Source organism: Ruditapes philippinarum, unplaced genomic scaffold (genome assembly GCF_026571515.1).
Source record: "Ruditapes philippinarum isolate M1 unplaced genomic scaffold, ASM2657151v2 ctg615_1_1_1_1, whole genome shotgun sequence".
NCBI classification, from domain to species: domain Eukaryota; kingdom Metazoa; phylum Mollusca; class Bivalvia; order Venerida; family Veneridae; genus Ruditapes; species Ruditapes philippinarum.
The window spans coordinates 51,345-63,346 of record NW_026853829.1 but is presented as its reverse complement, the minus strand read 5'-3'; the positions used below and the strand labels follow the sequence as shown (position 1 = coordinate 63,346).

Sequence of the window (12,002 nt, the reverse complement as noted above, 5' to 3'; positions counted from 1 at the left end):
TTACTGAATTGTTGTTTTTTTAGTGAATTCATTTTAGTTTGATTGTGTAGGAACCTAGAAGCTTAAAGTCACACTCCAAGATCCATTCCAGAAAGAAAGAAACCAAAGAAAGAAACCAGTCTTAAGTGATAAGTGTAAAGTTTCTTGTTCAAGGAAACAACAGCTTTCCCCTGTCAGGGTTCAAACCACACTGTTGCTGCTGCCACTAGCAATCCTAGCATGTGTTGAAGCGCAAGTTAATTGGACTAAATGGACCAATACAACAAGACATGGAGGCCGAAAATTTAAAAAGATTTTGTGAACATTTATAAAATTGAAAGATAAAAATGATTCACCATCTTGTTTTTGTTGTGGCTTCTTCTTTTTCTTCTCATATATAGGTCTCTTCTTCTTTGCCTCTACCACTTCCTCCTCTTTTGTTTTAATCTCTAAACCTGGTATTAAAACAGAAAATAATCTTGAAAGTCCCTGTACATCATATAATCTAACAGATACAAATGTTAGTAAAAAAGGAAAATATGACTGTCAAGAATAACAAAATAGAGGAACATATAAGTAGAACAGACACATACAAGATCTTTTGACAACTTTCCTGCTGTACTGGTGCAGCGAGACCTCATATGCCATAAATAAGTCAACGTTGATGGCTCAAAATTTTGTCAAAAACCTAATGTCTAGAAGATTTTTACACAAGTCCCTTCAACGTAAACTTACCCACAGCTCCACTGTATGTTTGCTTGTACAAACAAATTGATAACCTGAGCAGTAACATTTATATTTGAAATTCTTTTGGACGTATACTTAATCAGCAGCAGATGACAAACAAACTGCTAAACAAACATAAAAAACTATGACTAACTGGTGACATATATATGGAAAATATGTACTTTAAATACTGTATTAAAGTTTATACAAATTTATTTAGTTCAATTATGTTGGAAGCTATAAGCTTATTGAAACACTCTCGAATCCGTTCATGGAACCAACCAGTACTAAGCAATGAATGTTTACTGTATAAAAAAAGGGTTTTTAAAAACGGCATCTAACAACTTTACTTTATACTCTCTAAACTGTTGTTTTTCGAATTTTTCCTGTTTTTGTGTGCGTCGTAATTTTCCCCCGCTTTAACCCTTCTTTCCCTTTCCTTCTCTTTTTGTTTTAATTTCTTTTTTCCTTTTCCGCTTTTCTTAAAAAACAAAACCCAAATAAAAAATTTTTTGAAAATTCCCAAAAAAATTGCTAGGATAATGCCCTTTGCTATGGTGGTTTAAGTAATAAAAAAAATTTCCCCGTTTATGTTTTATAGTTACTTGTTTTTAAAACCCTTTAAAAACTTTTAATAAGGGGCAAAAACCGAAAATTAAAACCCTTTTAGTTATGCCCCCTTTTTTACAATGCACCTTTCGATAAAAAAAATTTCCCAAATTTCATTTGAAAAATTTCCAAAAAGTTTTTATGAAACCTTATTTTTGTTTTTTCAAGACCCACAATATAAAAAATCATAAAAATAACTTTCCTTTTTTTAAACTGAAATTTAAAAATGGTAAAGTTTTTCCTTTTCTATAGCAGCGCTATTGCCTTTCCCCCTTCCTTTTTCTTTTTCTCTCTTTTTTTAAACTCTTTTTTCCTCTTTTTGCTTTTAAAATTCTTAATAGCTGCCCCCTGAAATTTAAAACCTTTTTTAAATCACGTTTAAATTAGTAACTAATTTTTTAACTTTTTTTTTTGGTGACAAAAAATCTGTACAGCCAGTCTTTTTTTTTAAAAGTGTTTAAAAAAAACCCCTTTAAATAAAATTTTTAGGAATTTTAAATTAGTCTCTTGTATTTTCTTTTTTTTTTTTGAAAAAGGGTGTTTTTAATTTTAAAAACAATGAGTTCTTTTATTACTTAAATAAAAAACTTGGTTTTTCTTGAATTTATATTCAATGAAAAATCAAACATACAAAAAACAGTCAAAAAACAAGAAAAACTTCAGACTTACAGGGGCTTTAGACTTTTTAGGTTTTTCTTCTTTGTCTCCCTTTTTCTTTTTCTTCTTTTTCTTACCATCATCTTCTTCCTCCTTTGTTTCATCATCTCCGGATGCTGCCTTGTCTACACACACAAAGTATATACATGTAATTATATAGGATAGATATACACTCTATTTTTCATTTAACTCAATAAGTGACCATGATTCTTTATCGCAATAATGTTGAAATCAGTATGAAATTGCTCAGTTCACATTTCTATATGTAAAAGATTTTTCCCTTTTCGTTAGGTTTAAACAAGGGACCAACACAGTTTTGGTCATCCAACACATTATTTGTCATGGCGACTTCATAGCTTTACTGGTGAAAGAAGACCTCAGGTGCCCTTCTGTGCATCATTTCAGGCACAAAAAGGCCCCTGAGTTGAACAACCTATTTCCATAAGCTAATTGGATAGCTTCACCACATGAAAGAATCCAATGTCACTGTAGGGATAGGAACCTACACTAGTGAGGGGCAAGTAGTTAGAGGTCAACTACCTTAACCACTCTGCCACAGACCCCCCCTTAAAGTTTTTAAATGGGATTTAACTATAAATCATTTTCAAATATATGCTAAAGGTAAATTTGATCACACACCATCAAAATCGGACAGATCTTTAACATTTAGTTATACCACTGAAATATTTTCCACATAACTTTCCCGCTTCTCAGTATAAGAACATCCTAAAATATGATAAACAAGATCAATAAGGAAGGGCCATGTTCAATGAACGCAACCCCCACCACCGGCAGCTACAAAAACCAAAGAGAAACAGATCTGACAGAGTTACCAAAATAAATTATCACTGGCGACAATTTTATTTATTCTTTTTAAAACTTAATATTTCTTAAATACTGCAATATGCCATTAAGTTTACATGACAATACCTTCTGCTGCAGCACCTTGATCTTCTGTTTTTTCCTCTGATTTCGGTTCATCAACCTTTCCATCTTTCTTTAATGCTTGTTTCTTCTTCTGTTCCTAAAACAGTTACATCAAACTTTCAAAACCATTCATCTGAGACCAACACCTACCCGTTCTGTTTCCTGAATTGCTCAATTGCAGTTAAATTACATGAAATTATTTAGTACTGTTTTTTTGAGACATGTGGCTGCCTTTACTCCTTTTTTATAAAAAAAAGGTTGTGTTTTTTATCACACCAAGAAACAGCAATGTGAAATTTAATATAGACAAGAATAAATCATGTTTTGAAGCAGTAGCATTTAGACTATGAAGACAAACTTACTAATTTCTTTAATCTTTCCTTTTCCTTCTTTTCTTTTTTCTTCTGAGCTGCTGATTTCACAGTGCCACCTTCCTCTTCCCCTTCTCCCTCACCAGCTTTCTCTTCATCCCCATCTTCTTCTCCTTTCACTTCCTTCTTTACTTTATCTTTCTTTTTCTTCCTTTTCTTTTTATCATCCTCATCATCATCATAATCATCTATAGAAACAACTTTCGGCTCGACCTTTTCCACTTCGACATTCTCAACCACCTCATTTTCCCCTTCACCTTTCTCTTCTACTTCCATTGCTTCCTGTTTTTTCTTCTCCTTTTTAGCTTTTTTACTCATTTTAGGTGCATCAATCTCTGCAAGAAGAGCATCCAGATCTTCTTCTTCTGCTGTCTTTTGTTTTTCTTTACCTTTTTTCTTGTCTTTCTTCTTATCTTTTTTCTTCTGTTGCTCATTAACTTCTTCTTTTATCACAGGTTCTTCCTCATTATCACTTTGCTCACTCTGTAAAACACAAACATTTTACAGATACAAACTTACCTTCAGATTCATGCTAATTTTCACTGAAGTTGTGAAAATGTATTTAAAATTTAAATACTTAGAAGTGAACAAAGAAAGTAATATACTTATTATCAGTGATGCTTACAATCCATGTAAATTGACAAAGACAGGTCAAACTTTGCAAAAATAGCCCTTATTGTGTTAGTCACACATAGCAGTAGAAATATGCCAACAGATACTGCAAAATTATTCATTAATCGCACACAAGTAAATTTTTTTTAATTTTTCTTAAAATCTACATTTTTCTCAAAAGTGATTTTCTTGAAATAATTTGGCTCATCGGGAAGCATGCATCTTTAAAGGTTTATAAAATTCATATGTAAGTATTATTAAAGCAAAACTTTAGCAGGCAATGTCTCCAGTACAAATAGGAGAAAATGAAACTGATGGAAGCTTTTTTACTGCTCACTTTGATTTACAAATGTCTGGTTTCCTTGACGCGGTGGTCTTCAACTACAAAACATGCTATTGTTACTATCTGCATGTATGATTAGTTTTGGCTATATAACAGTGACCTGCATGTTTGTAACTTGGTTTTTACTAGATAAGTATGATGTTTATATAAACTTTTACACAGCTGCTGTCAATTGATTTTTTGTTTATCTCTTAAATATAAAGTTCACAGTATGTGTATTATAAATTATTAAAAAGATTTTTTGACAGGTTACATGGTCATATATAAATGGTTATTTGCAATATAACCCAAGCTATTATTTGCGAACAACTGTTTATATAGGGCCATATAACCTGTTAAAAATCTATATAACTGATATTATAAAAGCAACTTCACAATTAGCTGAACCACTTTATGATTCCTTTTAAAGACGTTTTCGGTAGTTTTCTGTGCGCATCGTTATGCGCTTCCAAGAAAGATAATCACGGATAATTACTCTTCAAATGAAGGTCAAGTTGAATAGTATTCGGGTAAGTGTTTAAATTTCGGCTATAAGCAAATAATAAGTAAATAATACAGAATAGATATTTCTAAATGTTCAAAAGGAGATCGGTTCAAAATAATAAGAGGTCGTTTAGACAACATCACATAAAGGATTTCTCCAAGCATTAGTACGACAGCATTGATGATAATTCTGCGCGCGTTACCCCACCCACTTGTGGTATAGTGACGAAAGTGCTTGATTACTGGCAGACAACTGGGCAAACAAGTTTAAAATGATATATTTTAAAAGTGTTGAATAAAAAAAACAAAATTAATATCTAAGAAATGTTCCGAATTTCGTTATTTTCTTTGTAAATTTCTGAATACTTGCTTACTGTTCGGGTATGTTAGTCGAGAGAAAAAAATAATATGGCCCTAGATATGTTTTAAAAAGATATTCAGTATCATTTACTTAATATAACATCAAAAGAAAAAGAATTTTTTATTACAACATGTTTTTGTTGTATATTTACAATACATTTAGTATAACACTGATATTTCTTAAGAAAGCGTGGTAATTTTGACAGTTGGCATATGCGGTAACCATGGAAACTGCCCGTTTACAAAAAACTAACACGTCAACATACATATTTTATTTCTATTTTTGAATCCACCATCAAATGTTACTTGATACATCAATAATGTAGAAAATTCTATGAAAGAAATTTATTGATAGCTTTAATTTTTTTACAGAATTCATGTTTATTTTTCTCATTTTTTGTTTAGTTAAGGTGACAACAGACACTTTCCGTGGTACTCACATAAATGTCATTTAAACCAAGTTATTTTAGTAATAATTGTTATTCGTTTAATCTTTGTGCATTAAATATCGTTGATCATCATAAAAAATAACATATTTGAAAAAAAGCCTTTGTAAATGATTGATTTTGAATAAAAATCCTAAAATTTTAAATCGTCATATCAAAGTCATTTTTTTGTCATCAAACTTTTGGAAAATAACCATACTTATATTATCTGGGGAACCGTGTCTCAAATTTTTTATATCTTTTCTCAAAAAAATATTACGTAACGTCAAACAAAATATGCGACTTTTTTCACCATACATATTACGTAATTAAAGATAATTAAGTCGCTGATTGAGCAAACAAAAATCCCTGACACGGTTCCCTCCGTAAATGAATTTCCTTTCATGTGCTTTAAACCGCATGTTAATTGCTTGATTATTAAAAAAGTTATGCCGATTCAAAGTTAGTCCGACCCGCATCAAACGAAGTGTCATAAATCGGCTGTTCTCTCTCGGACCCCTACGTTTCACGCTAAATAATTGCATAATACACAAATATCGCACCAGAGAGGGTCACAAGTTGCGGTAACATACTCTAACAACATTTTATGACCCAGTGACATCTGACCAATTAAAAAGCTGCTGATTAATATCAGTTTATAGCCGAAATTTCTTCAATTCTTAACGTGATTTACTGTTCGTCTTGTATCTGTCGCACATGTCACGTGACTATCGGTAAAATTTGAGGCACTCAGTGGGGGCAAATGGAACGCATTTGCGCACCGCTAGGGGGGTATTTAATTGTTTCCTATTTGAAGTATATTATTATTATCATCAGCATTATTATTGTATTATACCAGTGTCACTCTGCATGTGTATTCGTGTATGAAATTCCGTTAAAATATAAAATAAAATAACAAAAAACTGAGCTTCTGACAGTCTTTTAAAGTCCATGGTAGATGTACAAATAAGAACGGGATAGTATATATTTTTTCCACCAAATTGATAATGCTTCACATATTTGAATAGAAATAAAAGGCATTACTCGATCATTATGATGTGGCCTTCTTGACTTCTATTATCATGAATATCATCTATGCACGGCATAGAGATCCAGTTTCTACCGGGATAGACAATAAATTCCATACTTTGTCCCAGATTTATTAGTACTGTGTCGGATTTACTGGCGAACAATTTATTTTCACTGAGAATATATTTTAATATCTTTTTTTATTCATAGAGAAATAATCATCCTTAGACAATCTAAAATTGTTTAGATATTTGTCAGGGACACCTTACCACAAGTCATATAAGCGTTCACATAAAAAATGTCGTCTGTTGTTGTTTTACTTGACATTGTTAGAAAACGAGGTTGAATGTAAAGTAAGCCCTTGAATCCGTACAAAAGTCTATCAACTCAATGTTATATATATCAGATTAACGGGATAGACAAATTATTTTCACACATTATGGATATTTTAGCAACTACATTTTTAATCAACCCCGTGGTCGTGCGATTTGCCGCTATGCTTAATTATTTATGTTTCATACATTATGTTACGTACATTGGCCGACATTTTCTTAATTTAAAAAAAAGGCTAAATGTTGAGATATTCATAAAAGATGTACGGTAGATGAACTATACATGTATTACGAGAAGTATGGACCAGTATGGACCTGTAATTCACGGATATATGGAACTACCGATTTCCCTCATTGATGCCTCAACAGGGGGCGGAGCGTTATCGATAATCGACAGGTTACGCGAATAGCAGATACAAATAGTATAGGTACCGTTTTAAATCGTTTAAAAACACATTTTTTGGACTAACTGCTTCCAAAATTAAATCACGAATGTGTTCAGAAAAGGTTGATAAATCTACTCAGCAAAAAATCTCATTTTAGGTATTTTCAGTGATAATTGACTCCGTTGTCACCTTAAAAAGCATGAAAACTTATTTTTTAAAGAAATATGTTCCAATTATCGTTTGTTTTATACAGAACCCTAAGATAAAGCAAGCTTTGTATAAAATTATGTTTATTGTGAGTGTAATAAGCTATTTTATACATTATTATAACACAGTTTGGCTATTTTGACAATTTTGAGATATACGGTTACCATGGAAACTGCCAGTTTTCAAAAAATCCAACACGCCAACATATATTTTTCTTTTTCTTTTTGAATTTGTCATTAAATTTTACACAACTTACAAAAAAATTAGAAAATCCTATGAAACACTTTTTTCAATATCTCTTATTATTCTCAGAATTCATGTTTATTTTTCTCATTTTTTGTTCGGTTGAGGAACATGGAAAACTCATGTTTTAAAGAAATATGTTCAGATTATCATTTGTTTCATACAGAATCATTAGATGAGATTATCTTTGCATAAAACAATGCTCGTTGTGTGTTTTAAGCTATCTTATACATTTTCTATTCGTTATAACACAGTTAGGCTATTTTGACAGTTTTTAGATATACGGTTACCATGGAAACTGCCATTTTACAAGAAATCCAACACGTCAACATATATTTTTCTTTTTATTTTTAAATTCGTCATTAAAATTTACTCATCATACAAAAAATTTAGAAAATTCTATGAAAGGATTAATTTTTCATAAAACTGTAGAAAATGTCTTTAACTTATATATGGGAGACAGGGATGTTTTCCCTTCTATAACGGGCCATTTAAGAGGGGCTTCAGACTTCCAAAAAGAACAATTCTTTAAAATCATTCAGTTTTCCAAACAAATTGAATTTACATCAATCCCCCCAGGGCAGGGCTGCCTTGCCAACCTGTGAAAAAAAGCCCCAGGAGAAGATGTCTAACCAACTGGGTAGCTCAGTCAGTAGTGCCACGGAAAAGTATTATGAGGGTCCTAGGTTCAAGTCTTGGTCAGGCTGCGTATTTTTCTCACCCTGTGACATTTATATCAACTTACCATAGACTTGGTGTCCTCATCTTCCATCATCAGCATGTTAAAAGCTGCCATTTTCTTACCACGTTTACCACCAGTATCTATAACACTATCTTCTTCTTCTTCTTCCTCACTATCTGCCTGCTGTTTCTTCTTCTTTTTCTGAAATAAAACAATCATTATTTCAATACTTTGTAATGGTACAAACATTATTCCATAATTCTGTGATGGAGCAATCATATCTTCAACATTCTGTAATGGAACAATTATTATTTCAATATTTTGTAATGGAACAATCAATATTTCATAATTTTGTGATGGAGCAATCATTTCTTCAATATTCTGTGATTGAACAATCATTATTTCAACATTCTGTTCAGGAACATTTATTATTTTAAAATTCTGTAATGAAACAACCATTTTTTCAAAATTCTGTAATAGAACAATTATAATTTCAAAATTCTGTTCCAGAACATTCATTTTTCAAACAAGAACATTACATGGATATTGATTAAAGATTTTCACAAAAGGCCTTATTTTATTAAAATATATGCCAAGAGTTGTGGACCTTAGACCTTGACCTTCAATTAAAATCTCATATTTTAAGATTCAAGTGCATGTAAATACCTTCAGTAACTTTGAAGGCAAAACTTAACCAAGAATGCTTGAGGTAAGGTCTTTAATTTGTGACTCCTTTTATAATCTCAAATAAGTGTGTGAAGTTAAAAGCAAATATCTTTAACAGTTGATGAGATATGGTATTCAACAAGAAGTTGCAAGTAAACTGTGTGAAGTGTTATGCAAATGTAGACGCCCAGATGAGTAGAACAGCCATTCTTTGAACAGTCAAATTCTGAGTGAAAACCTTCAGCCCTTCACCCTTACCACATAAATTTCAGGACTTTAGAAACCTTCCTTCAAATGTTGCTTTAAAAACAATATCAGCAGACATAAAATACCTTTCCAAAGATTCTAACACTATTAATCAAACATGTTATTAATGAACAGCTTGTAATATCAATATGTGTAAACATACTACATTTTTTGTTAATGGAAAACTACAAACTGCATGCAGATGTTATGATAATCACATTGAATTAATGGAATTTTCAGCTACCTTTTCTTTTTTCTTCACAGGTGCTCTTTCTTCCTCGACACTATTTTCTTCCTTTCTTCCTTTATTGGCTTCCAGTGATAAGGACTGCAGTTCGTTTGCAACGTCGTCTTCCCTATAACATGGAAAATTTTCAAATTGCAAAAGAAAAATTATTGCATAAAAATGAATTAACTGTAAACTATATTGGCTGTCACACACTTGACCTATTAATAAAAATCATAAACAGTTTTCACTGATCATACATAAATATGAAGGGAGAGGAGGCCTAGTGGTTAAGGTGTCTCCCTCTCACCCCTGTTGTCATGTATTCCATTTAAAGCTCTACTGCCAGATCAACAGAACATGTACCTGACTGCTGGTCCTCTAACATTGATCAGTTCTACATTATGACACAATCATGCCTTAATTATACTTTACAGTCACTGACATAATATTATCTACATGTAGATATAGAGGTATTCACCTCAAATCTAATGTTAAAATTGTATAAACATATTATTAGTTCTTCATAATAACAATATCTTGCAGACTCAATAAAGATTAACTCAAATGAATATCTTTGTTTATAGTTACTTCATTTATTGAACACAATACAAATATTTTATTACCAATCATCATCCTTTTTCTTCTTCTTCTTGTCTTTCTTTGACTGTTTGCCCACAGGTTTAGCTTCAGTTGCCTCAGATTCTACAATATCTACGTCAGAATCTCTAAAAGTAGAACATACGTTGTAAGCTATTTCTTTGACACACTTACAAGTAATTACAAAAAATACAAGACATTTTTGTCACGTCATAATTTGTCTTTTTAAAACAACCTACATGCGCTTATAGGCTGACTTTGCCATCAGAAAACCGATATTTCTATTTCATAGAAAGATTCCTGTTAGATGAGTGAATATTCCCTTTCGGTGGAATCAATAATCTTTAAAGTTACAAATTTTTTCATACATCCCACAGTCTGACAACACTTTTAAGCTAGAAACTCTGGTAACACCCCACTATAAATGTTGTTGTTTTAAATTATTATCTCAAACTTTGACATAGTAGGATCAGCATATCGAACTGTTATTTTTGAATCATCACTCACAAAATTAAATGCTATCATTTTTAATTTTTCAAAAATTCATAATATCATCATGACATGAACAGAAAAATGTATTTCACTGAATTAATTTAAATGGGAATGAAAGTGAATAATAGACAGGTAACTATGAGTATTGAGTTATTATAGATATATCAGTGTATTGGCACAGTATCGCAGATATTTGTCATTCGATATTAACTACATTGTGACAAAAAGAAATACGCTAAAACTAGATTTTCAACTGGATTTAGAGCTCAACACTGGATTTTTTATCAACTGAAATTTCAAAGTGCACTTGGCACATTGGTAAAAGAATCCATATAAAAACATGACTCAAATTTAATAATCACTGGTCTATATCGGTAAAACTGGCTTTATCTAATTACAGTTTGTTTATACATTGGTAACACTCTTGACTTCAACTTAGTCTGTATACTTATTTTATTCAAGTTCTAGAGGTGCGCGGTTTAACCGGTATACCACGGTCCAAGACATCTGCGGTACGTACTGCGGTACAGACCTGGAAAACCGGTACTTTTAGCTCTAATTTAAAGCAATTTAAGATCCGTAAAATGTACTTTATTAAAAAACTTTTTCTATTGTATATGTTAATGTTTCTTTGAGTAAACCTTTTTGCAAACAACTTTCGCCGACTATTATCATTCTTCGATAGTTCTTAGCGAAAATTGAATGCTTTATCGATTACCGCATGTAAGCCAGAATTGTCGACTGGCATGATCACAGTTGAAGAAGCAAGAATTGTTGACTTACATTTACTTGTCCAAATATCGCTTATTTGATACGAAAACTAATCGTAAAGATTGATAATTCATGAAGGCATTCCTTGCATAAAATTAGGGTGTTACTATTTTAAGTATTTATATAAATAGCTACCAATCACGCACTTACTGCATGCGCATGGAAATTAACTAATTATAGAACGGCGTAGAAACTGGATTCTATTACGTCATACCAACTGTCCGTCTCAAATGAGATGTGCGCATACCGTGACCGAGAACATTCAGTACGCATTTTGATACCGTACCGAACGGACGTGGTTCGTTTATTAGACCGAGAGTTATAATCTCTATTCCTAGATTAACGCGGTTAATCTATTTTATTTCATATTTTCTGATAAATTAGATATTGTATTCTCACAGTATCAATTTAATTTCTTTTCTTGATATATATTTTGTTTATGCGAGGCATAAACTTCAGTTTTTTCTTTCGGCTTTGAGATTTTCATTCCATGTGCTTTTCAAGATGGCGGATGCCTCTACATCGGGAAGAAAAGTAATTAGTCAAGGAACATCTGGTTCGAACATGACTAAAGATGTCAATAAACAACCTGATAAATTGTTGTCGTCTAGTAAATCTGTTGCGTCCGAG

At 31.8% G+C, this 12,002-nt stretch overlaps 1 protein-coding gene across 1 annotated transcript in view; it reads right to left on the bottom strand.

Moving 5' to 3' along the window:
- LOC132738095 (eukaryotic translation initiation factor 5B-like) overlaps positions 1 to 12,002 on the bottom strand; it is a 76,665-nt gene that overhangs the window by 57,520 nt on the left and 7,143 nt on the right. Inside the window, exons 2-8 of the mRNA XM_060725523.1 lie at positions 10,136 to 10,237; positions 9,528 to 9,639; positions 8,435 to 8,572; positions 3,261 to 3,752; positions 2,902 to 2,995; positions 1,980 to 2,096; positions 336 to 434 (exon numbers count right to left, since the gene is read on the bottom strand). Of these exons, the coding sequence (XP_060581506.1) occupies positions 336 to 434; positions 1,980 to 2,096; positions 2,902 to 2,995; positions 3,261 to 3,752; positions 8,435 to 8,572; positions 9,528 to 9,639; positions 10,136 to 10,237 (1,154 nt within the window). The remainder of the gene's footprint in view (positions 1 to 335; positions 435 to 1,979; positions 2,097 to 2,901; positions 2,996 to 3,260; positions 3,753 to 8,434; positions 8,573 to 9,527; positions 9,640 to 10,135; positions 10,238 to 12,002) is intronic.